Source organism: Pseudophryne corroboree, chromosome 6, assembly GCF_028390025.1.
Source record: "Pseudophryne corroboree isolate aPseCor3 chromosome 6, aPseCor3.hap2, whole genome shotgun sequence".
NCBI classification, from domain to species: Eukaryota; Metazoa; Chordata; class Amphibia; order Anura; family Myobatrachidae; genus Pseudophryne; species Pseudophryne corroboree.
Window position 1 is genome coordinate 639,271,415 of NC_086449.1, and position 23,492 is coordinate 639,294,906.

The following is a 23,492-nucleotide window of genomic DNA, read 5'->3' on the forward strand; positions in this document are numbered from 1 at the left end:
TTTTATTTTATTTTTTTATTTCTTCTCTAAAAATTTTTTACAGATAGAGCTTATTTCCAACATAAATTTACGACTGGAGGAGCTTTACATTGACAGGCAATTGCTTCTTTCCGAGATCGCTGAAAACACAACTCACGGTACAAAGCTGGAAGCCGTAGTGAAAGAGCTTTGCAAACCCAATGAATACGAGCGCTATATGATGTTTATTGGAGATCTGGAGAAAGTGGTGAGCCTTCTCTTCTGTCTGTCCATGAGGTTGCTTCGGGTTGAAAACGCTTTGAGCAGAATCGATGAGAATACAGATGCAGATGAAATGGTAAGTGGATTTTATTTACAAAATGATATTTCATAATAAGTTTACATTTACAGAATACTGCCTGTGTATCATAGAGTGTCAATCAAAACCGGAAAAAATGCTTAATGTAGCTCACCCACATTGTTGTATCAGCAGCAATATACTTCAACTGGCTCAATATCACAGTGTGTGTCGTATCATTATCTGGCATGTTGGTAAATGTGATTGTGACCATAAATCACTGCTACTGGCCTATGTGTCTGGTCATTTTCCGATTGCACTAACAGGACCCAGTGACCTTGGAAGAGTAGAGAAGGATTAAATAGAGGCGCTCATTTCATTCTGACACTGTAAAGTCTAAATTCATCACAACCAAGGGGTAAAATTAAATTAAATATTTATTCTTAAATTAAATCAGTATAAAATTTCACTTTGTTAAGCACAAGATTATATATAAAACACAATTGGTAATCCCTATTCTCACAAAATTGCCACATATATTAGATAAACCGCTCACATGAATTGCCTATACTGTTACAGCAAACAATTAAAGAAGATGATGCAGACTGGACAGCTGCCGGCAGTCCAAATGTATCAGCTATTGCAACACTGTAGCCAAGACTGTCGTGTAACACTATTTGGACGAAGCACAATTGCTGGATATAAATGTAGTTGTTGAAAGCAATGATAATCTTCTATGAATATTGAGCTGTGTAGTACATTGTCTCAAAGTTCCAGAAGCCAATGTATGGAATTGTTATATTTAGTTACCTCTCCAATAGGGCTGCAAAACCCGAGCGTCCTCGGGTGGATTCAAATTGCCCAATGCACAACAGAATCGGAGGGTCTGTCCATACACGCCGGAATCCCACACTTGTATAATCGTTCCCCTGGGCGTGCACAGCCCGCTGCAGTGTGTGGGGAAAGGCAGGTGCGCGGCTGATTAGATTAGAGCCGCTGTCGGGATCCAGCACTCTGTTGTACTTCTCCAATGCTCTCTGGACGTATGCTGTCCGTGGATGATGAGAGGGAGAGAGACTGATGTCCGGCCACTATCAGCATACGGGGCTAGTACAGCGGCTTCGTCCTGTATTGAGACGTATACCGCTTGCTCCTATAGCCGGTAAGATGGGGCTGTAGATAGTGTCCCAGAGCGTGCGGTCAATGTGTGAGAAAAGGGGAGGAGTCCTGACGCGTTTCGTCACGCAACCCGTGACTGTTCCCACGGCTCTGCGTTCTGCATTCATTCCAAAGTTCCCTCATCAGCGTAACGTGACACGTGTCCATGGTGCTGATTGGGGGACTTGGGAGCCACTCTGTGCTGTATACACAACCCAGAGCCGGAAGGATACAAGAGCCATGGCCACAGAAGATGTGTACTCAGGGCACTGGTAGGGGGAACTGTGTAGCATACAGGGGATGCATATTGATGGTGGGGGGCAGAAGGGCATACTGGTGGCAGCATACCTCCCAACCCTCTCACTTTTGGCAGGACAGTCCCACTTTTCGGGCACTGTCTCTCCTCTTCCCACTTGCAAGCCTCTCTCTCCCATGGGGGGAGGGGAAGCATTTGATCGAATGCAGACAGTGAATACTGAATAGATGTTACGTAGTTACATAGTAATTGAGGTTGAATAGAGGCAAAATGCCCATCGTGTTCAACCTGTATTATGTATTAAGTTGAGTGGATTATAATGTACCTGCTGAAGTAATGTTTTATGACTAGTTAACAACTATAAATCATGTTACACCCGGATTATCAGCGTGAATATTTTAAATGTTATAACCTTGGATATAATTTTCAATCAGTAATTTATCCAATCCTTTTTTAAATGCACTTACAGAGTCCGCTATTACCACCTTCCCTGGCAAGGAATTCCAAATCCTTATATCCCTAACAGTGAAGAACCCTTTCCTCCGTTGCGTACAGAATTTTCTCTCCTCCAGCCGCAGCGAGTGCCCACATTTCCTAAACAGAGTTCTTTTAATAAATAATTCCTCTGATAACTCTTTGTAATGTCCCGTTACATATTTGAAGATATTAATAATATCTCCTCTTAGACGCCTCTTTTCCAGTGTATACATATTCAACCTAGTAAATCTTTCTAATCCAGTCCCTCTAGCCCTTTAATCAATTTCGAGCCCTTTCGAGTTCACCGATATCTTTTTTATGGGTGTAGTACGGCTGACCGGCGGTCTCCTGACCGCCGGTCAGCTTACCGACGCCAGGATCCCGGCAGCATACCGACGCCGGGATCCCGGCGGGGAGGGGCGAGTGCAGCGAGCCGCGCTGCGGGCTCGGTGGCGACCTGCGGTCGCCACGGGTTCTATTCCCACTCTATGGGTGTCGTGGACACCCACGAGTGGAAATAGTCCCTGTTGGTCGGCATGCCGACCATCGGGACAGTGACCCGTCGGGCTGGTGGAGGAGGTCATGTGACTGTCGGTCAGCTGACCGGCTGTCACATGAATACCACCCCTTTTTTATACAGTGGTGCCCAAAACTGAACACAATATTCCAGGTGCGGACGTACCAATGATTTGTACAGTGGCAGGATTACACTCTCGTCCCATGTCTCAATTCCCCGTTTTATGCACGCTAACACCTTACTTGCCTTCTTTACTGCGCTTTGACATTGTATACGGTTATTAAGCATATTATCAATGAGTACCCCCAAATCTTTTTCCAATACTTTTACCCGTAGACTTTCCCCATTTAATATGGAGGATGCAAGTTTGTTTTTAGTCCCGAAATGCATAACCTTGCATTTTTCTATATTGAACCTCATTCTCCATTTAGACCCCCAGATTTCAAGTTTAGATAAATCATTCTGCAGAGACTCCACATCTATTTCCAAATTAATTACCCTACACAGTTTAGTATAATCTACAAAGATTGACACTGTGCTTTCCAGGCCTATTTCTAGGTCATTGATAAATATGTTGAACCGTAGTGGCCCGAGTACGGACCCTTGTGGTATTCCACTGACTACTGGTGTCCAGCTTGAGCACTACTCGTTGTACCCTGTTGACCACTACTCGTTGTACCCTGTTATCCAGCCAGTTACTTATCCATGTACAAACAGATTTTCCTAGGCCAAGCTCCTTTAATTTGATGATCAGTCTCCTGTGAGGCACTGTATCGAAGGCTTTTGCAAAATCTAAGTAGACCACATCCACTGCTTTTCCCTGGTCAAGGTTGTCACTCACTTCCTCAGAGAAGCTAACTAAGTTAGTTTGATATGATCTGTCCCTCACAAACCCATGCTGGTTCTTGCTAATAATCTTAGTGGTCTGTAGATACTCCTGTATGCTATCCCTTAGAATTCTGTGAACAAAATGAAGGGACCGTATCGGGTGCCAAATGTAAATAATAACAATAATATATACAGACATGGACAAATTTGTTTTTACCCTTACAGCTCATTGAGACAATGCTTCTTCATTCCTTCTGACAAGCGCCAAGCTATTGTCTCATGTATACCTACATGCCACTGCTACAGTGTTTCATAGAATTAAGTAAGAAAAAATATTTTTTATTCTTCAAAGATATTCTAAAATGGCCTAGACAGATTTGTTGGTACCCCTTAGAAAGATAATAAAAAAATGGATTATAGTGATATTTCAAACGAAATGCTTTTTTGAATTAGCATCACACATGTCTTATTCCAAACATTCAGCGTATTTAAATGGAGAAAAGTAGTCACTCTGCTGTTTGGTATCATCATGTGCACCACATTGAATATGGATCAGAGAAAGCAAAGGAGAGCGTTACCTTATAATCATATAAGGTAGTGAAATCTTGCAGTGTTGCACAGTGTGGAATTAGTGCATATTACAAAGACCTGGGTTAACAAGGCAAAATACTGGCATGTAAGATGCAGAAGTGTGATGTTAAACTATAACACAAGACAGTGTAGGTATAAAAGAAGTGCTGTAGAGTTGGGAGTGGAAAGGACAGGAGGAAAGTGCGTGGAAGAGCAGGACATTCTGGGAAGGGGCGGAAGGATTAGATTATAAATGTAATGCGATATTGGCTAGGTTTGGGTATTGCAAGATGGCTTTTAAATATTGGTAGCTATGTAAACATGACAATATCCCTTGTGGAGGCCATTGCAAGATAACAATCAGTATTTTAAACACCAATCGTTATGTGGTACAGAGATGGGAATTTGTGTGTCTGCACCATGCATGAAAACATGCAGCCAATGGATGGCCATCAGAAGGATGCATGCAATTGTTGCCAACATAGCAATCCTTCCATCAAATGGTAAAAAAATCCTATTGAGTCTGTAGCATTGATGGATGCTCTGCTTCCAGTGTTGGCTATGCTAACATTTGAGCATTGACACTTGTACTACTCATTGCCCTACATCATGCATTGTACCTTTCATATAGGGGTGCGTTGCTAAATGCATGAGGTTGGCGTACCGTATGTGTGGGAAATCTGCACTTTGTATCACCTGTACTGTACATAGTTTTGTGTCCTGGTTGCTTCACATTTATGACCTGATTTAGTGGGACCATCTAGAAGGATGTTAGTGGCCATAAGGAAAGATGTAATGGTTAGCATTACTGCCTCACAGCACTGAGGTCATGGGTTCCATTCCCATCAATTCCCTAACTATGGAGTTTGTATATTCTCCCCATGCCTGCATGGGTTTCCTCCAACAATCCAAAAATATACTAGTAGGTTAACTTGCTGCCAACAAAATAAATTAACCCTAGTGTGTATGTACAAGTGATGTGCACCGGAAATTTTTCGGGTTTTGGTTTTGGGTTCGAACGCGTTTTGGCAAAACCTCACCGAATTTTTTTTGTCGGATTCGGTTGTGTTTTGGATTCGGGTGTGTTTTTCAAAAAACCCTAAAAAACAGCTTAAATCATAGAATTTGGGGGTCATTTTGATCCCATAGTATTATTAACCTCAATAACCATAATTTACACTCATTTCCAGTCTATTCTGAACACCTCACAATATTATTTTTAGTCCTAAAATTTGCACCGAGGTCGCTGGATGGCTAAGCTAAGCGACCCTAGTGGCCGATACAAACACCTGGCCCATCTAGGAGTGGCACTGCAGTGTCAGGCAGGATGGCCCTTCAAAAAAATACTCCCCAAACAGCACATGACACAAAGAAAAAAAGAGGCGCAATGAGGTAGCTGTGTGACTAAGCTAAGCGACCCAAGTGGCCGACACAAACACCTGGCCCATCTAGGAGTGGCACTGCAGTGTCACGCAGGATGGCCCTTCAAAAAAATACTCCCCAAATAGCACATGACGCAAAGAAAAAAAGAGGCGCACTTGCAGGGGGAGTGCAAATGGTGGAAGGCGCAAGCTCTTCCCGTCCAGTGTTGGGAAGGTCAGGCATCGCAACCGACACAATTGGACTCTCCTTGGGGATTTGTGATTTCGAAGAACGCACAGTTCTTTGCTGTGCTTTTGCCAGCTTAAGTATTTTCTTTTTTCTAGCGAGAGGATGAGTGCTTCCATCCTCATGTGAAGCTGAACCACTAGCCATGAACATAGGCCAGGGCCTCAGCCGTTCCTTGCCACTCCGTGTCGTAAATGGCATATTGGCAAGTTTACGCTTCTACTCAGACGCTTTTAATTTTGATTTTTGGGTCATTTTACTGATCTTTTGTGTTTTGGATTTTACATGCTCTGTACTATGACATTGGGCATCGGCCTTGGCAGACGACGTTGATGGCATTTCATCGTCTCGGCCATGACTAGTGGCAGCAGCTTCAGCACGAGGTGGAAGTGGATCTTGATCTTTCCCTATTTTTTTAACCTCCACATTTTTGTTCTCCATATTTTAATGCGCACAACTAAAAGCCACCACAGGTATACAATGTAGATGGATGGATAGTATAGTATTATATTACTTATGGACGACGAGTGCACTGACGACACAGAGGTAGGTACAGCCGTGGCCTACCGTACTGCTTATATATATATATAATATACTGTATAATATAATAACGGACCTGGTGGACACTGTCAGCAGACTGCTAAACTAGTATGAAGAAAAAAAAAGCCACCACAGGTATACAATGTAGATGGATGGATAGTATAGTATTATATTACTTATGGACGACGAGTGCACTGACGACACAGAGGTAGGTACAGCCGTGGCCTACCGTACTGCTAGATATATATAAAATAAATATAATATACTGTATAATAAATAATAACGGACCTGGTGGACACTGTCAGCAGACTGCTAAACTAGTATGAAGAAAAAAAAAGCCACCACAGACAGGAGTGTTTTTCAGGCAGACAAACGTATACTGGACTGGTGGTCACTGTCAGCAAAACTGTGCACTGTACTCCTGCTATAACTGCTCCCCAGTCCCCACAATTAGGCAGTGTGAGCAGTGCACTCAGCACAGATATATCATGCAGCAGTGCAGCACACTGAGTGAGCACAGATATGGTGGAGCGTTTTTTTCAGGCAGAGAAACAAACAAAGGATTAAACTCACTGGTGGTATAATCAAAACCCTGCACTGTACTCCCTAACAGCTGCTCCCCGTCCACAATCCTCCCCACAATTATAAGTAAGTCACTCAGTCTTTATACTCAGTCTTTTTCTACTATAACGGAGAGGACGCCAGCCACGTCCTCTCCCTATCAATCTCAATGCACGTGTGAAAATGGCGGCGACGCGCGGCTCCTTATATAGAATACGAATCTCGCGAGAATCCGACAGCGGGATGATGACGTTCGGGCGCGCTCGGGTTAACCGAGCAAGGCGGGAGGATCCGAGTCGCTCGGACCCGTGAAAAAAAAGGTGAAGTTCGGGCGGGTTCGGATCCCGAGGATCCGAACCCGCTCATCACTAGTATGTACATGGGCAGACTAGATGAGCCAAGTGGTTCTTATCTGCTGTCAAATTCTGTGTTATCTGAGGAGATCAGAAAGAAAATTATACACAAGCATATTAAAGGTAAAGGCTATAAAACCATGTCCATGCAGCTTGATGTTCCTGTGACGAGTGTAGTATGTGATGCCGGCGGTTGGGCTCCAGGCTGCCAGCATACCGGCGCCGGAATCCTGATCGACAGCTGGGCGAGCGCAAATGAGCCTCTTGCTGGCTCGGTGGTGCGCTATGCACGCCATGCTATCTATTCTCCCTCCAGGGGGATCGTGGACTGCCAAAAGGGAGAAAAGATGTTGGTATGCCAGCGGTCGGGATTCCTGCGCCGGTATGGTGGTCTTCGGGAGCCCGGCCGCCGGCAACCTGAAGACCACCCCTGTGACTACAGCTGCAAATATTATTAAGAAGTTTAAAGTCCATGGAACTGTAGCCAACCTCTCTGGATGTGGCTGCAAGAGGAAAATTGACCCCAGATTAAACAGGAGGATAGTGAGGATTGGGAAATAAAAGCCAAGGAAAACTTCCAAGGAGATGTAAGCTGAACTCCAAGGTCAAGGTATATCAGTGCCTGATCGCTCTATCCAACGCTTTTTGGGCCTAATTCTGAGTTGATCGCAGCAGCAAGTTTGTTAGCAATTGGGCAAAACCATGTGCACTGCAGGGAGGGCAGATATAACATTTGCAGAGAGTTAGATTTGGGTGGGTTATTTTGTTTCTGTGCAGGGTAAATACTGGCTGCTTTATTTTTACACTGCAATTTAGATTTCAGTTTGAATACACCCCACCCAAATCTAACTCTCTCTGCACATGTTATATCTACCCCCCTGCAGTGCACATGGTTTTGCCCAATTGCTAACAAACTTGCTGCTGCGTTCAACTCAGAATTACCCCCTTTGAGGGACAGTGAGCTCCTTGGAAGAAGATCCAGGAGGACTCCAATTTTGGAAAAACAATATAAAAATGTAATTGTCTGAAATGCATATTGACTCAATGCTTCTGGAAGAATGTGTTTTAGACAGATGAAAAAAAAACCTGGAGCTTTTTGGCAAGTCACATTAGCCCTGTTCACAGATGAGAAAATTAAGCTGTAAAAGAAAAGAACACTATACCTACTGTGATACATGGAGGAGGCTGGGTTATGTTTTGGGGTTGCTTTGTGGTGTCTGGCATTGTTTGCCTTGAATCGGGATCAGTATGATATCCCGACTGACGAAATTCCGGCGGTCAGGAGACCAACATCGGGATCCTGACAGCTGGGATACGGGTGGCGAGCGCAGCGTGTCAGCCTCTCAGACTCGCTGTGCTCATAACGCTTCGTGCCCGGTGGCGACCTTTGGTCACCATAGGGTGATATTCCCCATCGGGTGGTGGTGTGGACCACCACCCAAGTGGAGATTCCAGGCCGACTGCCAGTATTTCACCAGATGTTGGGATTCCGGCATCTGTACCCTGACACTTGGGATCCCGACAGCTGCCTCCCCTTGTATCTGTGTAGGGCACAATGAAATATCAACACTATCAAGGCACTTTGAATGGATAACAGATCATTGGACTGTTCTCAAGTGGTCTTCTACGAGACATGATCTGAATCCTATCAAACCTCTGTTGACTCCAAAATCTAATGCAACGTTTGATTTCTATTATATATGGAATAAGCAATAATGGATGCCAACTACGTGTGTCACTTTCATGTTATTTCACTGTAAATCATGGGTTCTTTTACACATTTGTCCACGTCTGTGTGTGTGTATATGTGTACACATATATGTATATATTAAGGTTATCTTCAGTTTTGGAACCTCCATGTCCCACCATAAATTCAATCTTAACTTTGATTGTTATCACCCAACCAGCTTTCCACAGTTCCACAGACCTCTTCCAAACCATTCTCAATTTGCTATCTTTCCTTGTCTGTAACCAAGCTCCTTAGTTAGAGATAAGGTTGGAATATGAATGATGACATAGGCAAACAGTCCTGATAGTAAAAGAATTCCATCTTGCATGTCTATTTTTGTGCACTAGTTTTGATAATGGCAAGTGCCAGGAAAGTGGCCAGTTCACATTTTATTCATATACTGTTAAAAGGGCCATACTCTGTTATGTACAGCAAACCTCCCAATTGTCCCGATTCCACCGGGACAGTCCCCCTATTCGGACACTATCCCGCTGTCCCTCCCGTGGGTCGTAGTTTCCCGGGGGCAGGGGGGGCAGGTTGGGAGATCCTGTGATCACCGCTGCTCTGCCAAACAGCCAAGATCACTGATGCGCGGCATCCACAGATGCTGCACGTAATGTTACTGTGCAACACCCGGCTCCTGTCACTGAGCAGGAGCCGGCACTTTGGTGTGACCCCTTGGTTGGTGACACCTGAGTGTGGCCCCACGCTCCTGTTGTGACGCCACTAACGATACACAGAGGAAACCCACTCAGGCATAGTAAGAATATAAAAACGCAACACAGTTGGGGCCATGGTGGGAATTGAATCCAAGAGCTGTGAGGCAGTAATGCTAACCATTATACCATGCGTTCTCAATTATAATATGCACAGGGCTATGCAGGCAATATATGAAGAGATATTAATAATATATAAACATACACAATCCTTCCATTTTGGGTCATTATAGTTTATAAACCAATAATCTACTGTAGGTCTCCTCCCTCTAATTTCAGATAATATCACAGGCATTAGTAAAGGCAGGAAGACGCTGATTCCCAGAAAAAGCACTGACATGAGATTTATTGTTCTTTTTATGCAGTGTTTTGGCAGAGAAAACAACTTAAATGAAATTGGATTGGGTACTCGGAATACTAATATTATTTCTCTAACGTCCTAAGTGGATGCTGGGGACTCCGTAAGGACCATGGGGGATTAGCGGCTCCGCAGGAGACTGGGCACAACTAAAGAAAGCTTTAGGACTACCTGGTGTGCACTGGCTCCTCCCACTAAGACCCTCCTCCAGACCTCAGTTAGATTCTTGTGCCCGGCTGAGCTGGATGCACACTAGGGGCTCTCCTGAGCTCCTAGAAAGAAAGTATATTTAGGTTTTTTATTTTACAGTGAGATCTGCTGGCAACAGACTCACTGCAGCGAGGGACTAAGGGGAGAAGAAGCGAACCTACCTAACAGGTGGTAGTTTGGGCTTCTTAGGCTACTGGACACCATTAGCTCCAGGGGGATCGACCGCAGGACCCGACCTTGGTGTTCGTTCCCGGAGCTGCGCCGCCGTCCCCCTTACAGAGCCAGAAGCATGAAGAGTCCGGAAAATCGGCGGCAGAAGACTTCGGTCTTCACCAAGGTAGCGCACAGCACTGCAGCTGTGCGCTATTGCTCCTCATGTACACCTCACATTCCGGTCACTGATGGGTGCAGGGCGCTGGGGGGGGCGCCCTGAGGGCAATATATGACACCTTGGCTGGCAAATCTACATCATATATAGTCCTAGAGGCTATATAGATGTAAAGTTACCCCTGCCAGTATTCCAGAAAAAGCGGGAGAAAGTCAGACGAAAAAGGGGCGGGGCTTCTCCCTCAGCACACTGGCGCCATTTTCTCTTCACAGTGCAGCTGGAAGACAGCTCCCCAGGCTCTCCCCTGTAGTTTTCAGGCTCAAAGGGTTAAAAAGAGAGGGGGGGCACTAAATTTAGGCGCAATATATGTATACAAGCAGCTATTTGGGGAAAAATCACTCAGTTATAGTGTTAATCCCTGCATTATATAGCGCTCTGGTGTGTGCTGGCATACTCTCTCTCGGTCTCCCCAAAGGACTTTGTGGGGTCCTGTCCTCAGTCAGAGCATTCCCTGTGTGTGTGCGGTGTGTCGGTACGGCTGTGTCGACATGTTGGATGAGGAAGGTTACGTGGAGGCGGAGCAGAGGCCGATAAATGGGATGTCGCCCCCTGTGGGGCCGACACCAGAGTGGATGGATAGGTGGAAGGTATTAACCGACAGTGTCAACTCCTTACATAAAAGGCTGGATGACGTAACAGCTGTGGGACAGCCGGCTTCTCAGCCCGCACCTGCCCAGGCATCTCAAAGGCCATCAGGGGCTCAAACAACGCCCGTTACCTCAGATGGCAGACACAGATGTCGACACGGAGTCTGACTCCAGTGTCGACGAGGTTGAGACATATACACAATCCACTAGGAACATCCGTTACATGATCTCGGCAATGAAAAATGTGTTACACATTTTCTGACCTGAACCCAAGTACCACATAAAAGGGGTTTTATTTTTGGGGAGAAAAAGCAGCCAGTGTTTTGTTCCCCCATCAGATGAATGAATGAAGTGTGTAAAGAAGCGTGGTTTCCCCCGATAAGAAACTGGTAATTTCTAAAAAGTTACTGATGGCGTACCCTTTCCCGCCAGAGGATAGGTCACGTTGGGAGATATCCCTTAGGGTGGATAAGGCGCTCACACGTTTGTCAAAAGGTGGCACTGCCGTCTTAGGATACGGCCACCTTGAAGGAACCTGCTGATAAAAGGCAGGAGGCGATCCTGAAGTCTGTATTTACACACTCAGGTTATATACTGAAACCTGCAATTGCCTCAGCATAAATAGTGCTGCTGCAGCGTGGTCTGATACCCTGTCAGATAATATTAATACGCTAAGACAGGGATAATATTTTGCTAACATTGAGCATATTTAAGACCTTGTCTTATATATAAAGGATGCACAGAGGGATATTTGCCGGCTGGCATCCAGACTTAATGCAATGTCCATTCTGCCAGGAGGGTATTAGAAACCCGGCAGTGGACAGGTGATGCTGCATTTAAAAGGCACATGGAGATTCTGCCTTATAAGGGTGAGGAATTGTTTGGGGATGGTCTCTGGGACCTCGTATCCACAGCAACAGCTGGGAAGAAAATTTTTTACCTCAGGTTTCCTCACAAAAGCCTAAGAAAGCACCGTATTTTCAGGTACAGTCCTTTCGGCTTCAGAAAAGCAAGCGGGTAAAAGGCGCTTCCTTTCTGCACAGAGACAAGGGAAGAAGGAAAAAGCTGCACCAGTCAGCCAGTTCCCAGGATCAAATATCTTCCCTCGCTTCCTCTGAGTCCACCGCATGACGCTGGGGCTCCACAGGTGGAGACAGGTGCGGTGGGGGCGCGTCTCGGGAACTGCAGGGACCAGTGGGCTTGCCCACAGGTGGATCCCTAGGTTCTGCAAGTAGTATCACAGGGATACAGGCTGGAGTTCGAGACGACTTCCCCTCGCCGTTGCCTCACATCAGCCTTGCCTGCTGCCCTCGGAGAAAGGTAGTAATGGCGGCAATTCACAAGCTGTACTTCCAGCAGGTGAAATCAAGGTACCCCTCCTTCAACAAGGCCGGGGTTACTATTCCAAAATGATGTGGTACCGAAACCAGACGGTTCGGTGAGACCCATTCTAAAATTGAAATCCTTGAACACTTATATACGAAGGTTCAAGTTCAAAATGGAATCGCTCAGGGCGATTATTGCAAGCCTGGAAAATTTCAGGGTATCACTGGACATCAAGGATACTTACCTGCATGTCCCTATTTACCCTCTTCACCAGGTGTACCTCAAAATTGTGGTACAGGATTGTCATTACCAATTCCAGACGTTGCCGTTGGTCTGTCCCCGGCACCGAGGGTGTTTACCAAGGTAATGGCCGAAGTACTTATCCCGTACTTGGACGATCTCCTTATAAAGGCGAGGTCCAGGGAGCAGTTGTTCGTCGGAGTAGCACTATCTCGGGAAGTGCTACAACAGCACGGCTGGATTCTGAATATTCCAAAGTCGCAGCTGGTTCCTACGACGCGTCTACTGTTCCTGGGTATGGTTCTGGACACAGAACAGGATAAAAAGGGTTTCTCCCGGAGGAGAAGTCCAAGGAGTTGGCGTCTCTAGACTGAGACCTCCTAATACAAATACAGGTATCGGTGCATCAATGCACGCGAGCCTTGGGAAAGATGGTAGCATCTTACGAAGAATTTCCATTCGCCAAGTCCCATGCAAGGATCTTCCAGTGGGATCTGTTGGACAAGTGGTCCGGGTCGCATCCTCAGATGCATCGGCGGATAACCCTGTCTCCAAGGGCCAGGGTGTCGCTGTGGTGGTGACTGCAGAGTGCTCATCTTCTAGGGGGCCGCAGATTCGGCATACAGGACTGGGTCCTGGTGACCACGGATGCCAGCCTTCAAGGCTGGGGGGCAGTCACACGGGGAAGAAACTTCCAAGGCCTATGGAAAAGTCAGGAGACTTCCCTACACATAAATGTTCTGGAACTATGGGCCATTTACAATGCCCTAAGTCAGGCTAGACCCCTGCTTCAACACCGGCCGGTGCTGATCCAGTCAGACAACATCACGGCGGTCGCTCATGTAAACCGACAGGGCGGCACAAGAAGCAGGATGGCGATGGCAGAAGCCACAAGGATTCTCCGATGTGTTAGCACTGTCAGCAGTGTTCATTCCCGGAGTGGACAACTGAGAAGCAGACTTTCTCAGCAGACACGACCTCCACCCGGGAGAGTGGGGACTTCATCCAGAAGTCTTCCAAATGATTGTACACCGTGGGGAAAGGCCACAGGTGGACAGGATGGCGTCCCGCCTCAACAAAAAGCTACAAAGATATTGCGCCAGGTCAAGGGACCCTCAGGCGATAACTGTGGACGCTCTGGTAACACCGTGGGTGTACCAGTCGGTGTATGTGTTCCCTTCTCTGCCTCTCATACCCAGAGTAATGAGAATAATAAGAAGGAAAGGAGTAAGAACTATACTCATTGTTCCGGGTGGCCAAGAAGAGCTTGGTACCCAGAACTCCAAGAAATGATCTCAGAGGACCCATGGCCTCTGTCGCTCAGACAGGACCTGCTGCAGCAGGGGGCCTGTCTGTTCCAAGACGTACCGCGGCTGCGTTTGACGGCATGGCGGTTGAACGCCGGATCCTGAAGGAAAAGGGCATTCCGGAGGAAGTTATCCCTACGCTATTTAAAGCTAGGAAAGAAGTGAACGCAAACCATTATCACCGCATATGGCGGAAATATGTTGCGTGCTGTGAGGCCAGTAAGGCCCCAAAGGAGGAATTTCAGCTAGGTCGATTTCTGCACTTCCTACAAGTCAGAGGAGACTATGGGCCTAAAATTGGGTTCCATTAAGGTCCAGATTTCGGCTCTATCGATTTTCTTCCAAAATAGAACTGGCTTCACTGCCTGAAGTTCAGACTTTTGTTAAGGGAGTGCTGCATAGTCAGCCCCCGTTGTGCCTCCAGTGGCACCGTGGGATCTCAACGTAGTGTTGGATTTCCTGAAGTCGCATTGAGTTGAGCCACTTAAATCCGTGGAGCTACAATACCTCACGTGGAAAGTGGTCATGCTGTGGGCCTTGGCGTCGGCCAGGTGTGTATCAGAATTGGCGGCTTTGTCAAAAGCCCTTATCTGTATTTTATATGGATAAGGCGGAATTGAGGACTCGTTCCCAATTCCTTCCTAAGGTGGTAGCAGTTTTTCATGTGAACCAACCTATTGTGGTGCCTGCGGCTACTTGGGACTTGGAGGATTCCAAGTTTTCTGGATGTAGTCAGGGCCCTGAAAAGTATATGTTTCCAGGACGGCTGGAGTCGGGAAAACTGACTCGCTATTTATCCTGTATGCACCCAACAAGCTGGGTGCTCCTGCTTCTAAGCAGACTATTGCTCGCTGGATTTGTAGCACGATTCAACTTGCACATTATGCGGCTGGACTGCCGCACCCTAAATCTGTGAAAGCCCATTCCACGAGGAAAGTGGGCTCTTCTTGGGCGGCTGCCCGAGGGGTCTCGGCTTTACAAATTTGCCGAGCTGTTACTTGGTCGGGTTCAAACACTCTTGCAAGAGTCTACAAGTTTGATACCCTGGCTGAGGAGGACCTAGAGTTTGCTCATTCGGTGCTGCAGAGTCATCCGCACTCTCCCGCCTGTTTGGGAGCTTTGGTATAATCCCCATGGTCCTTACGGAGTCCCCAGCATCCACTTAATACGTTAGAGAAAATAAGATTTTACTCACCGGTAAATCTATTTCTCGTAGTCCGTAGTGGATGCTGGGCGCCTATCCCAAGTGCGGATTGTCTGCAATACTTGTATATAGTTATTGCCTAACTAAAGGGTTATTGTTGAGCCATCTGTTGAGAGGCTCAGTTGTTATCATACTGTTAACTGGGTATTGTATCACGAGTTATACGGTGTGATTGGTGTGGCTGGTATGGGTCTTATTCGGGATTCAAAATCCTTCCTTATTGTGTCAGCTCTTCCGGGCACAGTATCCTAGCTGAGGTCTGGAGGAGGGTCTTAGTGGGAGGAGCCAGTGCACACCAGGTAGTCCTAAAGCTTTCTTTAGTTGTGCCCAGTCTCCTGCGGAGCCGCTAATCCCCCATGGTCCTTACGGAGTCCCCAGCATCCACTACGGACTACGAGAAATAGATTTACTGGTGAGTAAAATCTTATTTTAAGGTTTTCTGCAGCATGGTACTTGCCAGTAGCTGGAAAAGGATCATGGAAAATATGGAAATCTGGGGGTAAATTTACTAAGGTTGGAGATTTTTAGAACTGGTGATGTTGCCCATGGCAACCAATCAGATTCTACTTACCATTTATCTAGCTGCTTCTAGCAGATAATAGATATAATCTGATTGGTTGCTATGAGCAACATCACCAGTTCTAAAAATCTCCCACCTCAGTAAATTTACCCCCTAGTTCTACAGCCGCTGTGATAATGCAGTCTGGGGACTGGGTTTTCTATTATAAAGGTGGCTTCTTGCCGTATTCACATTTTCCAGGAAATGTAATAGGGTCCGGGATTTCAGCCTAGATTGCCCGTATTTTTATTTCCAAGTAATAAACTAAATTGGTTTTGCCTTGTACATGATTGCCGCTTTAAAAATACGGACAATCTCAGCTGAAATCTCGGACCTCCGCAAACTCGGACCCTATTACATTTACCCATTTGTATTTTATTTTTTGTCAAAATGAATGAAAATAAAACAAAAATATAATGTATGATGGTACCGTATTCACCTGGGTTTAGAATGAGGCATGCTGTGTTATCCACATTATATTTTATTATAGTAGAGCAGTTATTCCCAACCTCGGTCTTCAAGGTACACTAACAGTCCAGGTTTTAGTTATATCCCTGCTTGAGCACAGGTGACTTAATTAGCACCACAGTTATTTTGATTTAACCATCTGTGCTGAAGCCTGGATATCATTAAGCACTGTTAGTGTGCTTTGAGGGCCGAGGTTGGGAATGTCTGCAGTAGTGTATTGGTCACAGCAATTAACATGTGTTTGTCATGCATGTACATGTAGCAGGATGGCAAGTTTAAAGCCAAGGGCTTTTCTTATGATGAGGTTCTTGGCAATGTGCAGTACTAGCAAACGTGGTCTGTAGCAGGGTAATCTGCAAATCTGTTGTGGAGTCTTCTCTCTCAATGAGACTTGACAGTAACGATATACTGTTGACCACTCAGTCAAGCAAAGGAATTCAATTAGGAGCGAGGTTTAGCGAAGTGAAAAACCTTGCTTACCTTGTGCCCAATTTTGCATTACCACGGGTATACGCGCTCCCAATACCGGCAGTATCCAATTTAAAGAAAGTGGCCACAGGGTTTTCAGCACGAGTTTAAAAGAAAACATTAAAAAAAGACCTCACCTATCCGGAGGTCTCCGGTAGTCTCCGTGACTCCCAGTGGCCTCCCCTCCATCATCCGACTTGGCAAGGAGCTGCTGGGAGTCATGGGGGCTGCTGGGAGGTGCAAGGACTGCTGGGAGATTTAGGTCTCCAAGCTGCCGGCTCCAGGTGGGGTGACACTGGACAGGGGGGGTCACACACACAGACACTCACAAATACTCACATATGTATTCAAAGTTGATATGGGGTGGAAGAGGTATCGGTGCACGTTGTGTGTGTTGATACCGCTTCCCCCCCATATATGACAGCGTCGGTGTAGGTACAATGTATGGGGGAGATGTAATTATCGGGGCTATTATCTTTTAGATAGCACACCAATACACAGGGCAATGTATGAATGGTCAGTGGCACTGACCGTTTCGACACCTGCTGATTTCGATTTTGACAGCTGAAGGTGTTGTTGCTCTATCGCCACTACAGGGACAGCTCTGCCCCTGTCTGTGGCAGGTGCCAGCTCCGGGCTGCGTGTGAGATCTCACGAGAGTAGCGAGCTCTCACACATGCTCACTGGAGCCGGCTGGACTGTGCTCTCTAGTGTGGATCGCCGGATAAATGGCATACAAGATGTTCTTACATCTCGATATGTACCGCTATAGTACATATAATCACTGCTGCTGCAGAAGACCCAGCTCCCAACGTTGAACGCACAGAAATCACTGCATCCTATTTTCAGTCCCCTAATTAAACAGCAAAAGCCCACGGCTGTGGGAAAAATTTCTTCTTGACCACTGTTGAATCTACCCCATGGACTACAGTGCTACACACTGGGTGTGCAAATATTTTACATTAGTTATTTGATACCAAGATGCATAGTACAGCTAGCACATATGTAACAAAGGCAACCCAATGTTTTTGAGAAATGTGCTTCCCCGTCAAAGGATTATGGACCTACTGTGGATGTGGACACCCCAAAAGACATTTGTGCACATGAACAACATTACACTCAATTCTGTCACTGGCACTGCAAACTTTCTGCAAACTTATTGTAAAAGTTTCACATAATACTAAATGATTGTTGCTAAGGCCAGGATCACAGGAATTGCATTTAATATTTTTTGCTTTGTGTACATAATGTGTGACAAATGCAGATTTAGGAAATGAGCGCAGGGCCATCTTAGCAGTGTAGGCCCTGGTCAAAGCAATGCACTGGAGCCCCTAACCATCCTCCAGCGGTACGGGTGTGGGGGTGCTATCAGCCAGGGCCCCAGGAGTATAAGGATCCCCTTTTTCCAGGGTTACCAGATTTTAGAAAATCGGCCCTGGGGAACTGGAGATATCCGACTTCAAAGCAGTGGTCCTATCCAAGCCTGTTATTTGCTATTCCCAGCCAGATACCCTACTGAAAGGTGGGACTCACTAATTTTTTTTATCCCATTAAAAGCTAAGTAATCTATTTCCAGGAACTAGAGATATCTGCAGTCAAGCAAGCTGCCCTCCCACCAGAAAATTATGAATATTAAGCCCACTCCACTATCCACCCCTGCCCTGTGTATTAAACACCCCCTACCACCCTTGAAGTCATGTACCGGGGCCCCTTCATTCAGCCCAATGTCCCATTCTACAGTTTAGTGTTCTCCCTCCTGTCCCATAACTCACCATTTGTGCAGTAAAGGAGTAATTAGAAGAAATTACTGTTCCAGGTCCTACATGCTGAGCGGAAGATAGAACACCACCTGCGGGACATCAAAGCTGCCGCTGATAGCACCCCCCACCCCTACCGCTGGAGGATGGGTAGGGGGCCCAGTGCATTGCTTTGCCCAGGGGCCTACACTGCTGTTAAGACGGCCCTGCAATTAGCGACAGCTTTGATGTCCTGTGGGCGGTAGGTGGTGTTCTATCTTTCACTCAGCATGTAGGACCTGTAGTAGTAAGTTCTGCTAATTACTCCTTTACTGCACAGATGGTGGGAGGGAGAACACTAAACAGTAGAAGGGGGCATTGGGCTGTACTCCCAGAGCTGGCCATAGGCATAGGCAAACTAGGCAATTGCCTAGGGCATTTGATATGCCTAGGGGCATCAGCAGCTTCTGCTGATTAAAATGATATGCGGCATGCCTATATTCTGTGCGTAGCATTTCTTATGCAGATACAGCCACAGTCTCACACAATATATAGGCATGCTGCATATCATTTTAATCAGCAGAATTTGCTGGTGCATCCTAGCCACATAGCAATGCAATAAAGTTGCATTTTCATAAAAAAAGGTGCCCGACGTAAGCATTGAGGCAAGATTTATGAGGACACATTTGTATCCAAGCAGAGGCAGAGGTCACAGTGTTAGTGCTGTGTGCATGTGAGTGGGTTGGTTGTGCAGTAGTGTTCGGAATATGTGTAAGGAGCATTATGTGTGTCATGTAAAAATGCATTAATAATGTGCAACATATGTGTAAGGGGCACTATATGTGTCATTATGTGTATAAGGGCATTAATAATGTGCGGCATATGTGTAACAGGGTATTACTGTATGTGTGTCATTATGTGTATAGGGGCACTAATAATGTGCAGCAAATGTGTAGGGGGCACTATGTGTGTCATTATGTGTATAAGGGCATTAATAATGTGCGGCATATATGTAAGGGACATTATGTGTAAAAATAAGATTTTACTCACCGGTAAATCTATTTCTCGTAGTCCGTAGTGGATGCTGGGAACTCCGTAAGGACCATGGGGAATAGACAGGCTCCGCAGGAGACTGGGCACTCTAAAAGAAAGATTAGGTACTATCTGGTGTGCACTGGCTCCTCCCACTATGACCCTCCTCCAGACCTCAGTTAGGATACTGTGCCCGGAAGAGCTGACACAATAAGGAAGGATTTTGAATCCCGGGTAAGACTCATACCAGCCACACCAATCACACCGTATAACTCGTGATACTATACCCAGTTAACAGTATGAAATATAACTGAGCCTCTCAACAGATGGCTCAACAATAACCCTTTAGTTAGGCAATAACTATATACAAGTATTGCAGACAATCCGCACTTGGGATGGGCGCCCAGCATCCACTACGGACTACGAGAAATAGATTTACCGGTGAGTAAAATCTTATTTTCTCTGACGTCCTAGTGGATGCTGGGAACTCCGTAAGGACCATGGGGATTATACCAAAGCTCCCAAACGGGCGGGAGAGTGCGGATGACTCTGCAGCACCGAATGAGAGAACTCAAGGTCCTCCTCAGCCAGGGTATCAATTTTGTAGAATTTAGCAAACGTGTTTGCCCCTGACCAAGTTGCAGCTCGGCAAAATTGTAAAGCCGAGACCCCTCGGGCAGCCGCCCAAGATGAGCCCACTTTCCTCGTGGAATGGGCTTTTACTGATTTAGGATGCGGCAATCCAGCCGCAGAATGCTCCAGCTGAATTGTGCTACAAATTCAGCGAGCAATAGTCTGCTTAGAAGCAGGAGCACCTATTTTGTTGGGTGCCTACAGGATAAAAAGCGAGTCAGTTTTCCTGACTCCAGCCGTCCTGGAAATATACATTTTTAAGGCCCTGACTACGTCCAGTAACTTGGAATCTTCCAAGTCCCTAGTAGCCGCAGGCACTACAATAGGTTGGTTCAAGTGAAAAGCTGATACCACCTTAGGGAGAAACTGGGGACGAGTCCTCAATTCTGCCCTATCCATATGGAAAATCAGATAAGGGCTTTTACATGACAAAGCCGCCAATTCTGACACACGCCTGGCCGAAGCCAAGGCCAATAACATGACCACTTTCCACGTGAGATATTTCAAATCCACAGTTTTAAGTGGCTCAAACCAATGTGATTTTAAGAAACTCAACACCACGTTGAGATCCCAAGGTGCCACAGGAGGCACAAAAGGGGGCTGAATATTTAGCACTCCCTTTACAAATGTCTGAACTCCAGGCAGTGAAGCCAGTTCTTTCTGGAAGAAAATCGACAGAGCCGAAATCTGGACCTTAATGGAACCCAATTTTAGGCCCATAGTCACCCCTGACTGTAGGAAGTGCAGAAAACGACCCAGCTGAAATTCCTCTGTCTTCCTGGCCTCACACCACGCAACATATTTTCGCCAAATACGGTGATAATGGTTTGCGGTTACTTCTTTCCTGGCTTTTATCAGCGTAGGAATGACTTCTTCCGGAATGCCCTTTTCCTTTAGGATCCGGAATTCAACCGCCATGCCGTCAAACGCAGCCACGGTAAGTCTTGGAACAGACAGGGCCCCTGCTGTAGCAGATCCTGTCTGAGCGTTAGAGGCCATGGGTCCTCTGATATCCTTTCTTGAAGTTCTGGGTACCAAGCTCTTCTTGGCCCATCCGGAACCACGAGTATCGTTCTTACTCCTCGTTTTCTTATTATTCTCAGTACCTTTGGTATGAGAGGCAGAGGAGGGAATACATAAACCGACTGGTACACCCACGGTGTCACTAGAGCGTCCACAGCTATTGCCTGAGGGTCCCTTGACCTGGCGCAATATCTAGTTTTTTGTTTAGGCGGGACGCCATCATGTCCACCTGTGGCCTTTCCCAACGGTTTACCAACAGTTGGAAGACTTCTGGATGAAGTCCCCACTCTCCCGGGTGTAGGTCGTGTCTGCTGAGGAAGTCTGCTTCCCAGTTGTCCACTCCCGGAATGAACACTGCTGACAGTGCTAAGACGTGATTTTCCGCCCATCGGAGAATCCTTGTGGCTTCTGCCATCGCCATCCTGCTTCTTGTGCCGCCCTGTCGGTTTATATGGGCGACTGCCGTGATGTTGTCTGATTGGATCAGTACCGGCTGGTTTTGAAGCAGAGGCCTTGCCAGACTTAGGGCACTGTAAATGGCCCTCAGTTCCAGAATATTTATGTGTAGGGACGACTCCTGACTTGACCAAAGTCCTTGGAAATTTCTTCCCTGTGTGACTGCCCCCCAGCCTCGAAGGCTGGCATCCGTGGTTACCAGGACCCAGTCCTGTATGCCGAATCTGCGGCCCTCTTGAAGATGAGCACTCTGCAGCCACCACAGTAGAGATACCCTGGTCCTTGGAGACAGGGTTATCAGCCGATGCATCTGAAGATGCGATCCCGACCACTTTTCCAAGAGGTCCCACTGAAAGGTTCTTGCATGGAACCTGCCTAACGGAATTTTGCTTCGTAAGAAGCTACCATTTTTCCCAGGACTCGTGTGCAGTGATGCACCGATACCTGTTTTGGTTTCAGGAGGTCTCTGACTAGAGATGACAGCTCCTTGGCTTTCTCCTGCGGGAGAAACACTTTTTTCTGTTCTGTGTCCAGAACCATCCCCAGGAACAGTAGGCGTGTGGTAGGAACCAGCTGTGACTTTGGAATGTATAGAATCCATCCGTGCTGTTGTAGCACTTCCCGAGATAGTGCTACTCCGACCAACAACTGCTCCTTGGACCTCGCCTTTATAAGGAGATCATCCAAGTAGGGGATAATTAAAACTCCCTTTTTTCGAAGGAGTATCATCATTTCTGCCATTACCTTGGTAAAGACCCTCGGTGCCGTGGACAGTCCAAACGGCAGTATTTGGAATTGGTAATGGCAATCCTGTACCACAAATCTGAGGTACTCCTGGTGAGGATGGTAAATGGGGACATGTAGGTAAGCATCCTTGATGTCCAGGGATACCATGTAATCCCCCTCCTCCAGGCTTGCAATAACCGCCCTGAGCGATTCCATCTTGAACTTGAATTTTTTTATGTATGTGTTCAAGGATTTCAAATTTAAAATGGGTCTCACCGAACCGTCCGGTTTCGGTACCACAAACAGTGTGGAATAGTAACCCCGTCCTTGTTGAAGTAGGGGCACCTTGACTATCACCTGCTGGGAATACAGCTTGTGAATTGCCTCTAGCACAGCCTCCCTGCCTGAGGGAGTTGTCGGCAAGGCAGATTTGAGGAAACGGCGGGGGGGGAGACGCCTCGAATTCCAGCTTGTACCCCTGAGATACTACTTGAAGGATCCAGGGATCCACCTGTGAGCGAGCCCACTGATCGCTGAAATTTTTGAGGCGGCCCCCCACCGTACCTGGCTACGCCTGTGGAGCCCCCGCGTCATGCGGTGGACTCAGAGGAAGCGGGGGAAGAATTTTGATTCTGGGAACTGGCTGACTGGTGCAGCTTGTTCCCTCTTCCCTCGTCTCTGTGCAGAAAGGAAGCGCCTTTGACCCGCTTGCTTTTCTGAAGTCGAAAGGACTGTACCTGATAATACAGTGCTTTCTTAGGCTGTGAGGAAACCTGAGGTAAAAAAATTTCTTCCCAGCTGTTGCTGTGGATACGAGGTCCCAGAGACCATCTCCAAACAATTCCTCACCCTTGTAAGGCTCTATGTGCCTTTTAAAGTCAGCATCACCTGTCCAGTGTCGGGTCTCTAATACCCTCCTGACAGAATGGACATTGCATTAATTCTGGATGCCAGCCGGCAAAATATCCCTCTGTGCATCCCTCATATATAAGACGACGTCTTATGTTCGCAAAATAGTATCCCTGTTTGACAGGGTTATAGACCACGCTGCAGCAGCACTATCTGCAGGTCTCAGTCTAGTACCTGAGTGTGTAAATACAGACTTCAGGATAGCCTCCTGCATTTTATCAGCAGGTACCTTCAAAGTGGCCGTATCCTAAGACGGCAGTGCCACCTTTTTTGACAAACGTGTGAGCGCCTTA

At 46.6% G+C, this 23,492-nt stretch overlaps 1 protein-coding gene across 3 annotated transcripts in view; it reads left to right on the top strand.

The window, feature by feature from the left end:
- Positions 1-23,492, top strand: part of SHROOM1 (shroom family member 1) — a 240,837-nt gene that overhangs the window by 175,432 nt on the left and 41,913 nt on the right. For all 3 annotated transcript variants that reach the window (XM_063928169.1, XM_063928168.1, XM_063928167.1), the window contains one exon: positions 44-316. In XM_063928169.1, the coding sequence (XP_063784239.1) occupies positions 44-316 (273 nt within the window). The remainder of the gene's footprint in view (positions 1-43; positions 317-23,492) is intronic.